Source organism: Sarcophilus harrisii, chromosome 3 (genome assembly GCF_902635505.1).
Source record: "Sarcophilus harrisii chromosome 3, mSarHar1.11, whole genome shotgun sequence".
In the NCBI taxonomy this organism is placed as follows: Eukaryota; Metazoa; Chordata; class Mammalia; order Dasyuromorphia; family Dasyuridae; genus Sarcophilus; species Sarcophilus harrisii.
The window spans coordinates 510,922,491-510,944,251 of record NC_045428.1 but is presented as its reverse complement, the minus strand read 5'-3'; the positions used below and the strand labels follow the sequence as shown (position 1 = coordinate 510,944,251).

The following is a 21,761-nucleotide window of genomic DNA, read 5'->3' as shown; positions in this document are numbered from 1 at the left end:
GAAGCTGGAGGCTTTACAGCTGACCTGTTATACCACTGATCTGCTGAGCCAGGACTGTGGAGCCACAAAATCTGTGCTTTAGCAAAGAGCCTCCTGCTGACCTTCTCAGATTCTAATCCCCTTTTACCCAAGTGGGACAAATCTTTCCTGAAGTCCTTCTAAGTTATCTTGGGCTAGAAAATTGTTTCATTTCATCTTCTTTAAGATTCTATCACACTGAAATTCTTTTAGAAGTTTGATTTAATATTGTTTCTGAGGGAAAATGGAGAGAGTTCAGACAACTTCCTGGATTTTCTCTGCTATCTTGACTCTGTCCATTAACTATTTTTCATAGTTTCAAAATCTCAGTTTTTTCATTTATAAAATGGGTATTATATAAAAATCTATCTCACAGGATTGTTGTAAAGATCCAATGCTATACATGCAAAGTGCTTTTGTAAATCATAAAGATGTATGTAAATACTAGATATTATTATTGTTATTACTAATCGAGATGAGATGTGGAATAAGTGGATGGTTAGACCCATAATGTGTCAGTTAATGGATCATATCAAACTTCAAAGTTGATTAGATATATTATCTAATGGAATTTGCTCTGTGGTAGTAATATTTCTCAGGGGTATATATATATATATATATATATATATATGTAAAAATAATATGTTTGTCAAACTTCTGAATGAAATGAATCTATGAGGAGATGACTGGATTGAGATCTTTTTAGTTTTGAGAGGCTTAAGTGATGAGCAGAATCTACTAATATCACACTTTGTAGGATATTTGAGTGACATAATGGATAGAGCTCTTGGGCTGAAGTCAAGAGGATCTAAATTCAAATCTGTCAGACACTTACTAGGTGTATGACCTTGGAACAATCACTTAATTCTGCTCATCTTAGTTCTTCATCTATAAAATGAGCTGGAGAAGAAAATGGCATACCACTCCAGTATCTTTGCCAAGAAAATCCCCAAAATAAGGTCATAGGCAGTTGAACATGACTATGTAATTCAACAACAAAAATATTTCTTAGGGATAGATAGAAAGTCTGACATAGATTCAAAAAAAATCAACCACACAAGGATAGTGATGAAATGGGAGATATTAGGTAGACAGCAGATAATTTGATAAGAAGTCAAAGAAAATTAGCTTCTTACAAAGCAACAGTATGTGATGCATTGGCCAAAAGAAAGCTAATATAAACTCAGGTCGCATTAATGACTATGGTATCTAGAAAAAAAAGTGATAATTCCACCATGCTTTGCCTTGATTATGTGCTGATTTAAGCATTATTGAAGTTCTGGACATCCTATTTTAGAACATTACAAATCTGGGAGAATATCTAAAAGAGGAGAGCCAATGGAACTTGAAACTATTTCATATTAAGAGTTTAGAGATTTCAGAGGCATGAGATAACTGCCCTCAAGCATCTGAAGTATGGTCAGAAGGCATCTTAACTCACAAAGATGAAAAACTTCCTAATGATTAGAGCTATTCAGAAAAAAAAATGGATTGCTTTCTGCTACTGAGAGAAACAGTTTTGCAGAGTAGATAGAGTGCTAGATTTGGAGTAAGGAAGAAACCCTGCCTTGGACACTTACTTAGACTGTTGCTCTGAACAAGTCATTAACCACAGTCAGTATCTTTCAATAATACTCTCTTACAATGCTTATATAAGAATCAGAGGTAATTAAGCATCTCTGTATGTATTTGTGTGTGTGAAGTGCTTTGCAAACCTGAAAGCATTATAAAAATTTTATCTATCATTGTTATTAGTCTCTGATTCTGGAGGTATTCAACATGAATCTGGGTTACCAATGGTAAAGACCTCTGAGTAGTCAGAGCAGTAAAGGGATCACATGCTTCAAATATATTTTCATTTTTATTTAATTTTAAATTTTAAAATTTAATTAATTTTATTTTATATTTTTTCCTTTTTCTGTATAAAGCACCACCATCCTTCTAGTCACTACCTGGGATCATAACCTAAAAATCAAAACTTTAATGACCCATTCTCTCTTATTCCCCCCCTCCTGTAGTCACAATACATGTCCTAACTTCCTTCTTCTGTCCACTCACATATTCTCCTTCCTGCTTCATGCCTTCATTGTCTCTCACTTCTGACTGTTGAAACACTTCTATTAAAAGATTACCCTATTCATGTCTCTCCTCTCCAATCTGTCCTTTCCACAGCTGTCCTTTCCTATTCCACTAAGGAATAGTCCACTAAGGACTTATTCCTTAGTCTATTAGCAACAGTCTAATGTAAAAGGCATTTCTACAAAGCATAGGTCATTGTATTGGCTGCTTTTGCTACTACAATGCAATATAAATCTTCTGTCTAGTGTTTAAAGCTCTTCATTGTCTTACTTCAACCTTACTTTCCAGTCTTATTGTGCTTTATTTATTAGTCTAGTAAAACTGGCCTATTTGCTGTTCCTTGCCCTCAACATTTTATGTCTCTTCCATGAGCCTTTGCCCAACTCATCTTCCAAGCATAAAATGCATTCCTTCCTCCCTTTTCCATCTTAGAATCCGTAGCTTCCTTGAGCTCAGCTCATTTTCTATTTCCTGCATACCTGCCGACTATTAGTCTCCCCTCTCTGAAATTACTTTTTTTCAGAGTATAGTATTTTTTTTACCAAGTTCTTAAGTTGTACTTATGAGTACAAGTTTTACTGTCTGTTCCTATAAAGATAAGTATCAACTATATATGAGGCTTGTTCTATGTTCTATAAGGTAGAAAACAGTTTGGGCATCATAACTCAGATAGCTCTGAGGACTTAGCAATTTGTGAATTTTTGTTTTTATTTTCTGGGAGAGTAAATCATAGGTTTAGAATCAGTTTAAACCATCTTTTGTGTTGCTGAAAAAAATAAATAGTAAGCCCTATTCAAATCATGAGTACCCAGAAAACATGTATGTTATAATTATCACTTATCATTAAGCTATAACTTGGTTTTCAAGTGCTGCCTAATGTTTCCGAGAAAAAAATAGGTAGTATAATGGATGAAGCACTGTTCTCAGTAAGATCTGGTAGTTATGTGATATTATAACCTGGTAGTTATGCGACCCTAGACAAGTCACATCCTTCACCTTCATTTTTCTCATTCAAAAGAAGAAGAAATTGGACTAGATGGTTTGAGAGTTCGCTTCCAGTTCCATATCTGTAGCCTATAAAGGTCTTTTAGATGGTTTTTTTTAAATGATTCCAGCAATTCTAAATCAACAGATTAGACCAGCATAAAATATTTAAAGTTATCTGAACTTGTTGGTTCTCATTTTTCTCAGCTATAAAATAGATTATGGACTAGATGGTCTTAGAAGTATCATCTAATAATTGTGGTTAGGAAGAAAAGCACAGCATCCAAAGAGACAAATGTGACTGCAAAAAGAGCTCTCTAATAAGATCTGATTTCAAAAAGGTGTGTAAGAAATAGAAAAGGGAACTTTTGTTGTTATTTTATTGTTATTGAGGCACTTTAGTCATGTCCAACTTTTCTTGACTCCATTTCATATTTTCTTAGCAAAGATACTGGAGTAGTATTCTTTTCCAGATCATTTTACAGATGAAGAAACTGAAGTAAATAGGATTAAGTGATATGCCCAAGATCACCCAGCTAGTAATGTCTGAGGCCACATTTAAACTCAGATCTTTCTGACTCCAAGTCCAGTGCTCTATTCATAGTCTTCTGGGCCCCAGCTTCTTGAACTGTAGCTTGCTAACTCATATGGCATCTTATAATTGAATGTGGGAATTGCAAAATTATGATTTGTTATCAGTAAATGTTTGTTTTGTATACCTATTTTCTATACCTATATACCTAGGGTTGCTTAAAAATTTCTCAGGTAAAAAGGGGTCATAAGAGGAAAATGTTTAAGAATCCCTGTACCTAACCCATATAAATTACAACTTTCACAGTCCTGAAAGGGTACATAAAGAAAATAATCAGTGAAATGCCATTAGCTATACTTAAAGATTCATAGAAAAGGTGTGAGGGAGAGAATGCAAAACTGGAGATATTCAAATGTTCAAAATATAGAAATTGCATATATATATCAGAATAGCATTGCTTCCTAGAAAAATTCTATAACAGATTATTAAGAAGCTGGTTTGTGACTACTTCAAAAGGAAAGTAGTGGTGTGTAGGAGCTAGCATAAGCTTACTAAAACCTAGCTATATTAAAATATCTGTGTGGGGAAGAAGGAAGAAAATGAGTCCTTGATTGGTAGATCAGGAATAGGTTGTTGCAGGTGTGTATCAGGATTTCAACAAGGTTTTTGAAAAAGTCTTTTATGATATCTTTATGAGCAAGGAAGAAAAATGTAGACAAGAGATGGCATCATTAATTCTAACTGTAACTGGTTAAATGGATATCACTAATAAGGCAATTAATGCATTAACATCAACTAGGAGAAAATTCTATAGTGATATGTAATAGATACATCTCATTCAATAACTTTTTAAATGATTTGTATAAACATATTGAAATCATATTTATTAAATTGTTTTTTTTTTTACAAAAAACAAACAAACAAACAAACTTAAGAGACAAATGTATTTGATAAGAAATTTTCAATGCAAAATGAAAATCTGAGAGGCCAGAACAATAGGCTAAATCTTACAAAATTAAATTTAAATGGAATAATTCTAAATTCCTACATTTAGGTTCAAAAAATCAGATGTGCAAATGGAATGCACCTCTATCTTGAGACATGACTTAACCATTTATGGGGGAAAAAGTCTAGCAATTTCAGTTTTACCTATGAACTCAATTTACCTCCACAGAGGATATAATTATTTTTTAAAAGTTGTAATATGTTCTTGGGATGTGAATAATACTTCCATTTGTACAGCACTTTACATTTTGTAAAACACAACCCTTACAGGAATTCTGTGATAAGTAATGTGAGTATTGTTTATTCTCTTTTCACATATGAGGAAACTAAGTCTCAGAAAAGTCATATAACCTTAAGTAGGGGAATTGGGACTTAAATCTTTTTTTACTGTACCATAGGACCAGTCCATAACTCAGTAGAAGTGATTCATTCATTAGAGAACAGATTTCTGCACTCCTTTCCAATTCTAAAATTCTTTGACCTTCTTAATAAGTGACTTTCCAGAGAACAATAGCACATTTCTCTGATTTAGCCAAAATCACAAGTAATAACATTAAGGTTTCAGCTAATGAGTTGCTAACATTCTTAGGTTTAACACTATTTGTCCTAATACTGTTGAGTTGTATAACTTAGTGACCAGTTTCATTTATCATTATGATAAATCCTTTCCTTCCTTTCCTTCCCTGTCCAAAAGTGGATGAATTCAAATATTTAAGATAGCCAAGTGCAGAGTTCAGGGGATGGAGGGGGTGTAGTGAGGGTTTGGCAAAGTGAACTTTACATTTATCTAGTATCCATGTCTGATTTGTTTTCAGACCCAAAAGACTTGAGTATTTATCTTTAATAAAAATCAAACTGTTTCCTTATACTGCTCAATTTACAGTGTGTTCATTTGCATAGTAACTAATTTGAATTCAATAATGCCCAGTAGAAGATTGTTTCTTCCCATAGGGGGAAAAAGTATGATTTGCCTTGAGGTTTGAAAGTACTTAGCCAGTTTTCCTCTCTGATTCTATTATCAAATATTAGTCTTTCTTAAAATTCCACTTTCTTCATATTTCCAAACAATATTTTATCAGTAATGAAAGTTGGGGTGGAGGGGAATAGATAGCATGTGTTATGATGAAGTGCTCTTCATAGTGGTGACAATTTTATTTTCCGAGATAGCTGAAATGATTTTTTATAACTTGTCTTTGAAAACTCCAAAGCTATCTGGAGAAACAGGCAGGTAGCTGCCATCAGAGAGAGCATTTGTCACGTAATTTAGAGGGGGAAATAGACATGAGTTCAGTCATAATGTGAGCAGATTAAGGCAAATTCCTGTAATGTTTTATTTCCTCTCCTTTTGGAGATGAAAGGAAATGACAAGAAGCGGACAGTGAGGGGGGGAAATGAGAATCTACATCAAAGATCAGCCTACTTAGGCCCCTATTTGTCTTTGTGAATAATTCAGTCGTGAGCTGAAAGAAATGAATACACAAGTTATTATTCAATCTTTATGATACGTGAAAAAAATCACCAACTTCAAATATTTAATAATGAAGCATCAGTATAGCCATTTGTAATGGCTGTACTTTGATTTATGTCTATAGGAGAAAAATATCATTACCTTTCTCCTTACTTTAGCCAAAAAAATTTAAGTGCAAATTCAGTCATGTAACGAATTCTGACTACTTTTCTTAGAAATTTTAGTTACTAATAAGAGTACTGACCATCAAATCTGGAGGTGTTAAGTGGAGATCCAATTCTGACGCTTAGAAACTATATGAATATATGTTGTTGCTATTGAGCCCTTTTCAGTCATGTCCAACTCTTTATGCTGTTTGGGGATTTTCAGGATACTAGAGGGATTTGCCATTTTCCTCTCCAGCTCATTTTACAGATAAGGAAACTGAGGCAAATATGGTTAAATGACTTGCCCATGGCTACTACATGTGTGAGGTCAGGTCTCCTTGACTCCAGGACTGTTGCTCTATCCATTATATCCCCTAGCTGCTCATATGGTCACATTAAATTATTTTCCTCATCTATAGAATAGTAATTATTGTCCCTAGACTAGGTAGCTTGCTAGGTTGTTTTAAGTAAAGAACTTTGTAAACCTTAGAGAAATGTGACAATATCAAAGCAAGAAAACCCTTTAAAAATTTGCAGAATAATGGTGTCAAGTTGACACAGAAATGGCTCCCTCTGAGCCACTTATTAACTTAGAAAACTATAAATTCACATTATCTATATTGTAATATATTACTTGTTTTGTTAATTACTTCCCAATTAAATTTTAATCTGTTTAAATCCTTACTATTGTAAACAACATATTTGATACTTCTGATGTACAACACACCCTTCAGTAGCTTTCAGTAGTCAATAAGTAAGAGAAAGGATCATAGCACATTGCTTTAAAATGTTGATTATTAAAGTTCTTTAAAATATTTGAGCAGACAGTGTCCTAGAGAAATCTTTGCTAAGTACAAAAATGAAGTAGTCTTAAAACTTGGGACTCATGGGAAGAAAAAAAAGCCTGTATCATCACCTTAATCCCCAGCTTAAAAACATTTAGGGTCCTCCCCTTTGCTTACTGGACAAAGTACAAGTTTCCTATCTTGAAATTCCAGACCCTTTACAATCTGTTCCCAATCTACCTTTGCAGCCTAATCTCACCTAGTCACTTATACCTAATCTCTGAGCCTTTAGTATATATATATTCTTTGATCTTTTCAAATTATAACCTCTGACACTCCAACCACATGTTGGCTCCTGCCTGGTTCAGTTCCCCTCCTCCCCTCTTCTCTATATATCACTAAGGACCCATAACAAATTCCAATTTCTCAGTTTAGCTCAAAGGGACATTCTTCCTCTTCCAAACCAGTTTTCTGAACCATCATGAATATATAGAATATATAGAATCACAAAGCTGAAAGGAGCCATTGAGGTTCTTCAAGACAATCCCTTGTATAGATGAGAACTCAGAAACCCACAGAGAATTTGCCTTGCTGAAGCACATACAGCAAGTTATTAAAAAGTTAGGAATAGAATCCATGGACTGGTGCATTGTTCCTTTACCTCCTCAATGTACTTTGGTCTCCAAAAGATTCTGAATTTGCAGGTTTGAGACCATGTCTTATCCTTCTTTTTGTAATTCTCATATTGCACAAAATAGACCAGAGAATAGGGATCAAATGTGTGATTTCATGGTCCCATTGGGAGGTCCTATTGAGAGAGCTTCTTTACTCATGTAAATCGTCATACATGCTGCACTTTTAAATCCTAGGAGATTGCCTAGAGACCTGAGAAATGACATGATTTACCTAGCATGACACACCCAAATTCTGCTAAAGGGGAGATGATCAACTCTAGCAATGGCAAATCAGCTTCTTCTCTGCAATCTATAGTGTGGGAGAGACTAATAGACTAAAATTGCCAAGGTTTATATAACTAGTACATGTCTGAAGTGAAAATTGAACCCAAACCTTCCAGCTTTGAGGTCTGATCTCCATCCACTACAACATGCTGCTTCTCACATAGCAGATAGATGGATGAAACCACATAGCCATCTTGCTTGACTTTTGCATGGAACTGATTCACTTAAGTACTTTGCTAAATCAACTGAAGATCAAACATTATAAAGACACATCGAGTCTTCTGAGGCATTGACTATTCCATCCATTCTTCTTTAAGGCAGGTATCTCTAGTGGTGTGATGATAGTCAACCAATAAATTCAGCAAATAAAATAAATTCAACCAATAAAATTCAGCACTATCACATCCACCAATTTATATTATAATAACTTTTTATTGACAGAACCCCTGCCAGAGTAATTTTTTATAACATTATTCCTTGCACTCACTTCTGTTCCGATTTTTCCCCTCTCTCCCTCCAGCCCCTCCCCTAGATGGCAAGCAGTCCTATATATGTTAAATATGTTGCAGTATATCCTAGATACAATATATGTGTGCAGAACCGAACAGTTCTCTTGTTGCACAGGAAGAATTGGATTCAGAAGGTAGAAATAACCCAGGAAGAAAAACAAAAATGCAAACAGTTAACATTCATTTCCCAATGTTCTTTCTTTGGGTGTAGCTGCTTCTGTCCATCATTGATCAATTGAAACTGAGTTAGGTCTCTTTGTCAAAGAAATCCACTTCCATCATAATACATCCTCATACAGTATCATTGTTGAAGTATATAATGATCTCCGGGTTCAGCTCATTTCATTTAGCATCAGTTCATGTAAGTCTCTCCAAGCCTCTCTGTATTCATCCTGTTCTTACAGAACAATAATATTCCATAACATTCATATACCACAATTTACCCAACCATTCTCCAATTGATGGGCATCCATTCATTTTCCAGTTTCTAGCCACTACAAACAAGGCTGCCACAAACATTTTGGCACATACAAGTCCCTTTCCCTTCTTTAGTATCTTTTTGGGGTATAAGCCCAGTAGTAGCACTGCTGGCTCAAAGGGTATGCACCGTTTCATAACTTTTGGGGCATAATTCCTATTGATGATGATATAAATGATGAGCGGGATGGTTTCAGGAAAACTTGGGAAGACCTTTATGAATTGATTCAAAGAGAAGTGAACAGAACCAAGAGAACATTGTACATAGTAACTGCAATCTTGTATGATGATCAAATCTGAAAAGTTAGCTGTTCTCAGCAATATCCTTAGGAATTGGCTTTGAAAAAAAGATCTACAAGGAAACAAAGAAAAGATGGATAGTTTTGAATACAATGTATAGTATTTATTACATAAGCTTTCATGAAATGGAAATTTATTATCTCATATTTTTAATCCTCATTCTGGCAATGTGCTTTTTTTTCTATTTTTCTTTTTCTATTGTGAAATAAATATTTTTTAAAAAAAGGAATTGGCTTTGGTCATCAACAATATAATGACCAAAGCCAATTCCTAAGGATTTAATGATGAAAAATTTTATTTACCTCCAGAGAAAGAAGTGATGGAGTCTGAATGCATATGGAAATATACTTTTTAAAAATTTTTATTTCTTTCTTTCTGGTCTTTTTTTTGGAACATGTATAATGTGGAAATCTTTTGCATGAAAAAAAAACTAAAACTCAAAAAAATCAAATAAGTAAGAAAGTGAAAACATCTCCACAAAGGAGAATTTACTATTTTCTGAGTCAGTTTATAACCACTTTTGGACAGCTTTGTTAGGAAACTTTTCCCCCCTTATTTTGGCTCCAATATAACATTCTAGAAATTATACCTTGTAGTTCAATTCCAGCAGAACAAATCAACTCTCTTCACCATGACAATCCTTCAAATGAGTGAGATAGCTATTATATGTTCCATAAATTGGTTGTTGTTGTCCTTTTCTTTCTTTTCTTTTTTATTTTTCTTCTTCCCTGCCTCCCTCCTTCTCTCCTTCCCTTTTTCTTCCTTCCTTCCTTTCTTCCTTCCCACCTCCCTCCCTCCCACCCTTCCTTCCTTCCTTCCTTCCTTTCTTTCTTTCTTTCTTTATTTTTCTTTCATCTTTTTTTTCCTCCAAGGTAAGCTTACTTAGTTCCTTCAAGAGATGAATTCAAGGCTATTCACTGTGCTGGCTTCCTTCATCTGGATATATTCTGATATGACAGTGACCTCCCTGAAAAGCGGGACCCCAAACTAAACTCAATGTTCCAAAAAAGGATCTGAGCAAGGTGCAGGAAAGAAAAACTAATACTTCCTTTGTTTTGGATACATTTTTATTAATTCCACTTCTTTCTACTAACACCATCTCTTCCTTCTCAAGTTCTCATCATCTCTTACCTCAGTAATTTCAGTAGTCTCCTAACTGTTCTTTCTGAATCCAGATTTTCTTCTCTCTAATCCATCCTCCACACAGCTGCCAAATGAAAACATCACTCCCCTCAGAAAATTTTAGTGACCTCCAGGATAAAATTCTTACTCCTCTGCTTTATGCAATTTAAATGCCTCTCCACCCTCTGCATCCTTCCAGACTTATTTCACATTAGTCCACTTTAAACACTTCAAGTATTCTAGAGGTAGCTAGGTGCCCCAGTGAATAGAGTGCTGAGCCTGGAGTCATGAAAATCTGAATTCAAAACCTGCTTCAGACACTTACTTTTGTTGTGTGACCCTGGGCACTTAACCTCCATCAACTTCAGTTACCATTTGTGTTAAATGGTAATAATAGCACCTATTATCCAGGAATATTGTGAGAATCATATGAGATATTTGTAAAGTACTTAGCACAGTACCTCATGCTTAGTAAGCTCATTTCTTTCCTTCCTTCTATTTCCTGTTACCTATACATAATACCCTATCTTTTTTCTCTGTGCCTTTGCCCTATATCTATAATATTTTTTCTCCTTACCTTTCTTGGTTTTGGAACACTCATCTCTAGCTCAAAGCTTATCTAAAGCTCTGTCTCCTACACAAAGCCTTTTTTGGTTTCTCTCAGAATTTCATTGCATCTTATATATTCTGTATTTATTTGTTTCTCCTGTATAATAAAATATAATTTTTCTCCTTTATAATCTCCTTGAGGGCAAATGATATTTAATATTTTACTGTATGCCCCCAATCACCCCACATGCTACATAGGACATAGGAGATGTTTAATAATATGGTTGTTTATTGCTGTACAGAACTAATAATTCAGAAAAGAATGGGGCTTTCTCTGTGTTCTTAACTAGAATCATAATGTATTTCCCAAAACCATCCTCCTCTGAAGTTCGTTGGAACTGCTATTCTATAGATCAAAAACAACAAAGAGATAATTAACTTGTTCATCATCACACAGCTAATAAGTGGTAGATCTGGGACTAGAACAGTAAATATTTTTATTTTTAGATCTGGCTTATTTATAATAGCGATCAGTGCCTCATAGATAGAGCATTTTCCCTCCAACCTCCATATACAAGCACACACAGAGAGGTTTACAAAGTTTTTTTAAGAAAGTAATTAAACCCATTTCACAGATGTGAGGAAGGTGAAATTTCTCCATGCTCATACAGACAGTAAGTGCTAGATTTGGGTTTCCATTCCAAGCTTCTAGCGTTTTTTTTTTTTTTTTACCTATTTCTGGACATTTTTACAACTAGATAAGTGGAGCTAGACCTTGAATCCAGGAATTCTAATCTTAGGTCCAGTATTCTTTCTGCTTCACCACACAAACATACTGCTTTTTGGTACATTCTCCTGGCTTTCCTCTCCTGGCCTGTAGATAAAAACGTACATCTTAGAGCTGTCTGTCCTATGGAGGTGCTTATTCCCCAGAACTAACCAGCTGAAGCAGAATGTTCCCAGCAAGGACCTGTTGACACTGATGAGAATCAGCTGTTGAGGTCCCAGATGCTCAGACCTCAGTGCCAACAGTCTGCACAGGGAAAAGGCATAAATAATTAATTACATCCCTTTCTGGTCCTGAGCCCTTTGGCCATATGGTCTAAGGGAAAAACAACAGACCACAGCAGCCGTGTATTACAACCCCTCCAATCAATGTTGCCAGCCCACAGCACCCCCAGAGAACACAGATCGCCAGCATGGGGGCTGCTGCTGCCGCCTGGTGACATCCGCAAGCAGATAATGTAGGCACCATTCCAAGTCCCCAGCTATTGAAAGTTTTCCAATAATTCATATTGAGAGTCACATTTAAAGTGACAATTAAAAAGGTAAAATTGAATGGGACAGATTTCACAAGAATGATAGACGTTGTATTAAATCTCTGGAAAAATCATAGTTAAAGAAGTATATGAAGATGAAAAATTCATCCATACCTACATGTTGTATTATATTGTGTTATTTTACATTCTATAATACTATGGTATATCATAACATATCATATCATATCATATCATATTATATTACATTATATTATAATGTATTCTCCTACAGAAGTCTCAACAACATTTCATTCATCAAACATAAATGACTACTATTTGCATTCACTCTGAGTCAGTCTCAGACAATGACCACTTGGAGCTTGACCTGGGACCTAAGGTTGACCAGTCTATGAGAGTCAGAGCAGTTTTAGTTTAAGGCATAGTCGTTAATCACTCAGTCAGACTGAGACCTGTTGAAGATCTTAGCTTAAAATGGCCATGGTCTCCCACTTTATCCTGGGATCTATATCTGGCTACTGGACCCAGATAGCTTTGGAGGGGAAAGTGAGGTGGGTGACCTTGCATAGCCCTCCTTCACTTAAATCCAATTCACTTGCATATTATAGCATCACCTCCCTGATGAAGTTATCCTCTTTGAGAATTAAGGACAAACAACATGGCAATGTAAACTTTATTCAAAAAAACTATCATCATAATAGTAGAAGAAGACTTAAGGTTTTCAAAGCTCTTTTCAAATTTTATCCCCTTCAAGATCCTCACAACAGAACTAAAAGATAGTTGCAATATATTATAATAATAATATTCTGATCATACCAATAAAATGACAACAGAATTTATAAGTATATTTAGAATAGATACATCTGGAATATAAAACTAATAAGAAGGGATAAAATTAGCAGGCAGTTGTGGGGGAGGGGGAAGCATAAGCTATTAGGGTCAGGAAAGGATAAATGTAAGTGGTCTTTGAGCTGCCTTCTGGAGGATACTGAGGGAGGATGAAGGGCATATTGCTAGCACTGGAATCAGTCAACATTAAGGCAGAAGCCAAAGATGAAGTGTCCTGTGTAATAAAGTAAAAAGTTCCTTTTTGTTGTACTATAGATTGTGGGGTGGAGAATGATGTATAAATTCTGAAGTGGGAAGCTCGAAAAATAGCTTAGGGCCAGGCTGGAGAGGGATTTAAGAGACAAAAAGAGGAGTTTGTGTTTGATCCTTGAAGTAAAGGGGATGCAACAGAATTCATTAAGTAGGGATATGGTAAAGTCAGAGCTATACTTTTGGCAAATCACTTTATCTGGTCAACCATGATTGCACCAAAGCAAAGAATGTTCCTCTACTCTTAAATAGAGAAGTGATGGACTCAATATACAGTATGCAGTATGAAGCATATTTTTTGGATATAGCCAAAGAGAAAATTTGCAGAGTTGTTTTATTTATTTTTCTCCTACAATATATTGCTTTCCAGTACTAAAGAATGAAACAATTTGGTTAAAGGAAAGAGCTCTTAACTGGAGGAGCAGAACTGAGTTCTAATAACTCTAGCTATGTGACTCTGCACAAGTAATTTCTCTCTCTGAACTTCAGTGTTCTTATTGACAAAATTAAAATGTCAGGCTAGATAAAAATCTAAGTTTCCTTTCCACTCTAAAATTCTATGATAATTTATGTCCATATTGATGAGACTTAAGGTCTTTAATATCATGAAATTTATTAAGATTCATTAAGAAAAATTAGATTTTAATTCTTTGATATCTTCATTATTCAACAAATATTTTAGTATATTTATTTAATATTTAATTTCCATTTACATGTAAAAATAATTTTTAACATTTAATATTTTAAAATTTGAGTTCCAAATTCTCCCTCTCCTTCCTTTTCCTCCTCCCCTATTGAGAAGACAAGCAATTTGATATAGATTATACATGTGCATTCATGTAAAACATATTTCTATATGAGTTATCAACAAATATTTATTGAATACCAACTCTGTCTATAACTGTGTGCTACTCAGAGGGAATAAAAAAGGATATGTAGGCTCTTGACCTTGCTGTCTAGAAACTTGCCCTCCAGTTAGGAAAGAACAAAACATGACTGCATATCTAATACAGGGTTTCAGAGGGTTCCAGAGGAAGATGAAGGGAAGGGATTCCCAGAGAAATGTGATGAGTAAAGTCTTATACATAGAACTGATCAGGTTCAGGGGACAGTGGGTTAAGGAGTAGTGAGAAAAATAGTTGGAACAGGCATATTAGGAACTTTACAATTTACAAAGTACTTCAATCGATGTTGTGAGTTAAGTAGTACAATTATTAATATCCTCCTTTTAGAGATGAGAACATGGAGGATTAGATAGATGGACTTTGGCCCACATTGACAGAGCTAGCAATTGTCAGAGCCATGACCAGATCTCATATCTCCTGACAAGTTTTCTTTTATGCCCTTGCTACTATGTGAGGAAAAGGAAGAAGTCTCCACAGGTAGAATGAAGCTCACCTGGGGCAAGGAGACCTGTTGTTACATGACTAGAAGGGAGGCAAAATAGACATTTCTAGCCTCTCCATCCCCTTCTCCAAGGGACAGGAGAGGGAACAGAAGATTGGACCTGAGAACAATCTGCTCTCCTCAGAGAAGGGGACCACTGGGCTGGAAGTATATCTATTTGCTCCTTAAATATTGTTCATCTAGACGATGATTGGGTTCCATCTAACTTCTGATTGCTCTGTCATTTCTGAGGATAAAAGGGGCCATAAGCTTGAACCCTTTCTCACCTAATGGCAGTTGCACAATGAATACCAACAGTGAATAGCAAAGAAACCCACTTATTCAAATCATAGCAAAACAGAAATAAGAAAAGATATACATAGGAAAATATATACTAGATATCTGAGTGAAGGAGCTCTCCTCTTGTTCAACAAGAGAGAATGTCCTTTATCTCATCCAAGATGAAACTCCCTATAGTCTCTAGAGTCACAAACTGGGAATAGAGACATGTTGGGGACTTCCAGCTCTTCTCATGTCCTCCCAGAATCTTTTTTTCAGCACCCTGAAATTAAATTAGCATCTTCCATTTTCTCCCTCAAAGTTGAAAGCCAAGAGTATTCAAGTGATGACTCCCCAAAGGGGACTGTTCAAATGGTGATCAAAGGGATTCTTTTATAAGGACTGGAACCAATTTTGTCCCTCCCTTCACCTAGGACAGGGCATTCATCTCCATCAATAAAGAGAAAGTCCCATACCATTGAATTTTGGAACTGAGAATACATAAGAATGCCTTATCTGTTATTGGTAATATGGAGGACAGAAAAGAAATAAATGACATAGTCCCAGCATTCAAAAAATCGATACTACAGTTGGGGATACACAATTTATAGACATGAAATCATTAGGAAGCAATGACAGAAATGACAGACATAATATGAATAAATGCTATGTTGTATAAGACAGTTACAGAGTGCTAAATTAAAGTAAAAGGAGAGATCAAGAAGAAAAGAAAGGAAAAAATATGGCAATACCTGGAAATAATACTTTGCTCTTTCCAGTAGGTTTTTATTAAAGGTTTATTATATTTTATATAATATTTATAAATATAATATATTATATTTATATATTATAATAAATATAAATATAATATATTACATATTATAATAAACAAATATGTATATAATATATAATAAAATATAAATATTATATTACATTTTTTCTATGTCTTTAATTTTTTTATTTTTATATACAAATATGTATTTATAAAAATTTTATTTTTCTTCAAATTTCTATGATATGGTTGAAAGAACAAAAGTTTTAGGACTCAAAAGACCTGAGTTCAAGTCCAAGCTTCAACACTCATTAACCATGTGACCATGGGCAAGTCCCTCCGCTTATCTCTCATCAATTTTCCTGTTTGTTAGGGATAATAATTTTTTATGCTACCAATTTCAGAAGTCACACTGGCTCCATGTGGCATTAAGAACCCAGTCTGTCTGACTCCTAGATGAGTGATCTTTCTTGTCTGTCTGAAAGCAAATTTATGAGGCTCTTGCTATGTGCCAGGCACTATGCCAAGTACTGTTCCTAGCACTAGGGTAAGGATATTATAAGAAATAAAAGAATTAAATGAGATGATGAATATAAAGCACATTGCCAACCTTAAGTACTAAATAAATGCTTATTATTAGTAGTTATTATTCTTAGTCTCCTGTCAGCAGGCCTCTCATCTGTTGGTGACTTAATTCTCTGAAACTTCTATTGAGTTCCTGTTAAATTCAAGCAATATTTATAGGGGTATGCTTGTAAGTGTTTAGCAACCAGGCTCTCCAAAAGGAAAAAAAAATTCATATAGGCATTTAAATTTAGTTTTCATTATTAATACTTTCTCCATAATTTTCTTAAGTCTAGACAATAAAAAAAAAACAATAAATTGAACCCTAATTTGTAGTATTTGCTAATTTTTGAGGCATAAATGCTTACACATAAAATTTAAAAATTGCTCTCAGAAGCTGATCAGAGTTGACCTACAGAGAAAAGCAAAAACAGAGTACCTGCTTTCAAGGAGCCCATATTTTTGGGGGGAGGAAGGGGAGGAAGCATTCAAATAATTTGGTAAAAAAAAGACTCCTACAAAATGGAAGGTATCTCAGAAGGAAAGAATTAAGGGGTAGAAAGGATAAGCATCAGGAAAGCCTTCCTACAAAAAATGAGAATAACTGAATATTGTTTGATACTAAGGAAGTTAGGAGGGAGAGGTAAAGAGGCAAAGCGTTCAAAATGTGAGTAGCCAATGCAGAAGCAATGATGTTTTTGGATCAGTAAGCAGATCTATGTAACTGGATTATAGCATGTGTGAAGGGGGAATAAAGTCTAAGGTTAGACAAGAGAAAGGAGCCAAGTGGTGAAAAGTTCAAATTCCAAATAGAGGAATATCTATTTGATCCAAGAGGTCATAGGGAGCCACTGAAGTTTATTGAATAAGGAGATAGCATGGTCAGACCTGCACTTTAGAAAAATCATATTTGCAGATGAACATAAGATAGAATAGAATGAAAAAAAGTGAAGAAGAGTGAAGCTAAGAAATCAACCAGCTGGATATTGCAGTATTTTAGACACTTACTAATAAGGACCTATGCTGGGATGATGACTGTGGATGATAAGAAGGGAATATATACAAGAGATGTTGTAAGGTAGAAATAATAAGACTTAACAGCAGATGGGATATGTTGAGTTGAGGGACAGTAGAGTGAGTAGAGATTGATAACAATATTTCCAGTCTAGATGGCTGGGGAAAAGGAAGTACTCTTGACAATAATGTGGGAGAAATAATGAGTTCAGTTATCTCCTAGTTGAGTTTGAGATGCCTTTGGTACAGACATTTTGAAATGTCTGATATTCAGTTGCTAATGTAGGACTGCAGTTTGGGAGAGAGATTAAGATTGGGTATACTGGTTTACCTTCTATATGTATATAAACATAAAGATTCTGATATCTATGTATAGATATACATGATAAAATACACCAAAAGACAACCATTGTTGTTCCCTAGTCAGTCACAGGTCTAAATAATGCCATTTGTCTCCACAGTGAGCCTCGAAAAGTCGTCCTACACAAAGGCTCCACAGGGCTGGGCTTTAACATTGTGGGCGGAGAAGATGGAGAAGGTATCTTCGTATCCTTTATTCTAGCTGGAGGACCAGCAGACCTGAGTGGGGAGCTCCAGAGAGGAGACCAGATTCTTTCCGTGAGTATTTTCTTTTAAATCTTTTTTTTCCTTCTGGGCCAAACAGCTCTAAGGGGAAAGTTGCTTTCAATTGCCTATAAAAGCTTTTTAATTACACAACCAAAGATGATGGAGTTATGTGGGTCTCAGGTGTGCAATGTAGCATAAATGGTGATCGGGTTGTACAGGAGATGAACCACAATTCCAGTGCTTGCTGATCTCAGCTTTTCAGGGTTCTCATCTTTTTCTGAACTGGAGTAGAGGAATTTTTGCTTTGGGGTCCCAAACTACTTATGTCCATCCTTTCATCAATTACTGAAAACTTTGTTGAAAACCCTCCCGTCTTTCTCTGTATCAAGAGCCTCTTTTTGTCCTTGGTTCCCAGGTTTGCTGCACTCAATTCCTAAGTAGTCTTCCCCTCCTACACTACTTTCTTCTGACATTTAGTACATGATAATCCAGTATATTAGCATTAAAATATTGTGTTTAAATCATTTCCTATCTGTATTAACTTAGGTTAGTCACTTCCAATCCAATCCATTCCAATGAACCTTTATTAAGCACCTGCTATGTTCCAAGCCCAATTAAAAAGGAAGGCAATTCCTGCCCTCAATCTAATGGAGAAAAAGGAAGCAGAAAAGTGGGGTAAGGAGTCTGGATGCTTTAGGAGTTAGCCAGAGTAGAAGCATTTTCTTCCATGAATTTGAAACCAATCAGAAGAGCAACTACAATGTGGCAACATTGAGCAACATTGAAAAGTCCAATGTACTTTACAGGAGGGCACTGGGAAAAATTTAGCCCCCAATCAGAGGACAGGGGAGACTGAGGGGAGTAGCATCAGTCAATTTTTGAATTAGCAGAATAACCTGTGTTTCCTCATATGATAAATGAATAAACTAAAGTGGATGATCTCTGAGATCACCTGCAGCAATAAATCTATCTAAATTCAAGCATTTAGGTCTGTTCTGCTATTTACCATCTGCTTGATTCTGAGCTACTTCTTTCCCTTCTATGAGCCTCAGTTTCTTTATCTATAAAAATTAGTAGGTTGAACTTAACAACTCTGAGGTCCCTTCCAGGTCTTAATCTATAATCTTGTGATTTTGCCACCACAATCAGATGCCCAAGCCTGCCATTCACTCCATTTTTCTATTCTTACCTTTTTTTGGATAAAGAATGAGGTATTGGATTTGGAGGCATTGATATGCATTTAGGTCACTGCTCTGCTATTAACCTGCTTGACTATGAGTAAAGCCTTCACTTATATGGGTCTTAGTTTTTAATCTATAAAATGGGGGTTAGGGATAGAGCTACCACTGAGCTTTACCACTGAGATATCTATATTAATGAAATCACTAGCTGAGGCAAAAAAATAACTATAATTGTCCAATCCCAAAGTGGATGATACCTTAGATTTTCTAATCTAATTTTTAAGGAAAGTTCTTTAGGCTTAGGAAAGAAATTCTTTAGACCAAGCACCTAATACTGTTTACTGAGACTTCCTTGGGAATCTAGGTTAAAAAGTGGTGTCTTCCTTCCCAGAATTCCTTTTGCTGATTTAGGATTGGCTGTCCTTTGCAATCTTAATCAAACTCATTAGTCTTTTTACAATTCTAGAATATATTGCTGGTCAATTAGGGGATGTGTTAGATTGCAGGATGTGGATGATGTGTTCACATTTCTATGTAATAATTGTACAATTTCCCTTTGGACAGAGGTGAAAAGAAAGAAATCTTTTAAAACACACAAAGGTTTTATCCCCCAAACTAGCCTTTCCAATTACAAGTTGTTTTGAAATGACACACTTTATTTAGGCACATCCCAGGTTTGTCTCTGTGTAAAGGGCACTGAATATGGCATCAAATGAATTGTCTCCAGGAGTTATCAGTTATGTGTCCTTGGAAAATTCATTTAACCTCCCTGAGACTCAGTTTCCTCTTGTATAAAATGAGTCTGTTGGACTAAATGATCTCTAATGTTCCTTCCAATTCTAATTTCTGTGATTTTAGGGAGAACTGGACCTGAAGTTTATGCTTCAGCTCTCACCATTTAATTTCCTTAATGTTTCTCACAACCACATAATTCAGGCAGAGGAGGTGAGGTGTCCTGTGGCGTATTGCAAGGTAATTAAATGAAATCTGTATTCAATATGCCCAGAGAGGGAAAAAAAAAACACCTATCTTCCATCATTGGTAGAAACCTCAAATGTTGATCCTTCCTGCCTGACAAACAATCATTTTCAAATGCCCATACATCTTCACTTTCAGTATTGATTTTGGTATAGGGGGAAATGAAATATCCTGACTCCCGAGAGCAAGAGTCATGGAAAAGCCTCATGATGTGTTATCCTTCATGATAGTAGCTACCCAGACTCTTTGAAATCCATGGAACTAATTCCCATTGACATTATTGAAAATTCCACATGAGGAAAAGATGTGGTGTTTCTGAGCTAGTCAACAGGAATTAGAAAACCCAAATAAATGAAAAACTATTAGCAGATCCCTGCCCTCCCTGAACCTAAGTCACCATATCTGATCACTGAAACAACCAGCAGATGCGATGTGGAAAGAGCATTGGATTTAATCATGGTTTCAGAGGATCTAAGATTTAGAGATGGAAGGAAACCTGGAGAACATTGAGTCCAAACCTTTCATTTTATTTTATGTTTTTGTTTTAATAATATTTTTATTTTTGCAAAAACACACAAATATAGTTTCTAACATTCATGTTTGCAAAACCTTGTGTTCCCAATCTTTCTCCCTCTCCTCGCTCTTCCTTAAGAAAGCAAATAATTTGATATAGGTTAAACATGTGTAATTCTGCTAAACATATTTCTATATTCCTAACGCATAAAAATCAGATAAAAAATGAGAAATGAACAAAAACACACAACAACAGTAAAAGGTGAAAATATTATGCTTTGATCCATATTCAGTCTCCATAGTTCTCTCTCTAGATGTGGATGGCATTTTCCATTCCAAGTGTTTTGGAATTGCCTTGAATCAGTTCATTGTTAAAAAGAGCCAAGTCCATCACAGTTGATCATTACAAAATTTTGTTGTTTCTGTGTACAGTACTCTCTTGTTCTACTTACTTCACTTAGCATCAATTCATGTAAGTCTTTCCAGGCTTTTTGAAATCAGCCTGGTCATCATTTCTTACAGAACAATACTATTCCATGACATTCATATACCATAACTTATTCAGCATTCCTCAACTGAGGGAACTCAATTTATAGTTCCTTGCCACCAGAGAAAGAGCTGCTACAAACTTTTTTTGCACATGTGGGTCCTTTTCCCTCTTTTATGTTCTCTCTGGGATACAGACCCAATAGAGATATTGCTGGATCAAAGGGTACACACAGTCTGATAGCCTTTTGGGCATTGTTCCAAATTGCTTTCCAGAATGATTGGATTAGGTCACAACTCCACCAAGAATGTATTAGTGTCTCAGTTTTCCCACATCCCTTCCATCATTCATCATTTTCTTTTCCTGTCATCTTAGCTAATCTGAGAGATATGAATATAAACTCTGTTGTATAAGAAACAAAGGCACATAGAGGTGGAAGGACTTCCCCAGTGTGACAGTTTCTCAGAAAATATTTTAACCCATTTCTGGGGGTCCTATTCTTTCCTTCCTTCCTATTCTTTCTTTTTCTTCCTCAGTGTTATTATCTTCCCCATTATACAGATAAGGGAACTAAGACTCCAATAGACTAAATGACTTGCCCAGGATTACACAGCTGGCAAGTGGCTATATTTGAACTCCTAACTTCCTGACTCTCATTCCAACACTCTATCCACTGTATCATCTGGGGGATGATAGGGAGATAACAGAACCA

General features: G+C 35.4%; 1 protein-coding gene across 7 annotated transcripts in view; it reads left to right on the top strand.

The window, feature by feature from the left end:
- DLG2 (discs large MAGUK scaffold protein 2) overlaps positions 1–21,761 on the top strand; it is a 1,520,398-nt gene that overhangs the window by 1,040,405 nt on the left and 458,232 nt on the right. For all 7 annotated transcript variants that reach the window (XM_031963714.1, XM_031963717.1, XM_031963716.1 and 4 more), the window contains one exon: positions 17,785–17,941. In XM_031963714.1, coding sequence (XP_031819574.1) covers positions 17,785–17,941 — 157 coding nt within the window. The remainder of the gene's footprint in view (positions 1–17,784; positions 17,942–21,761) is intronic.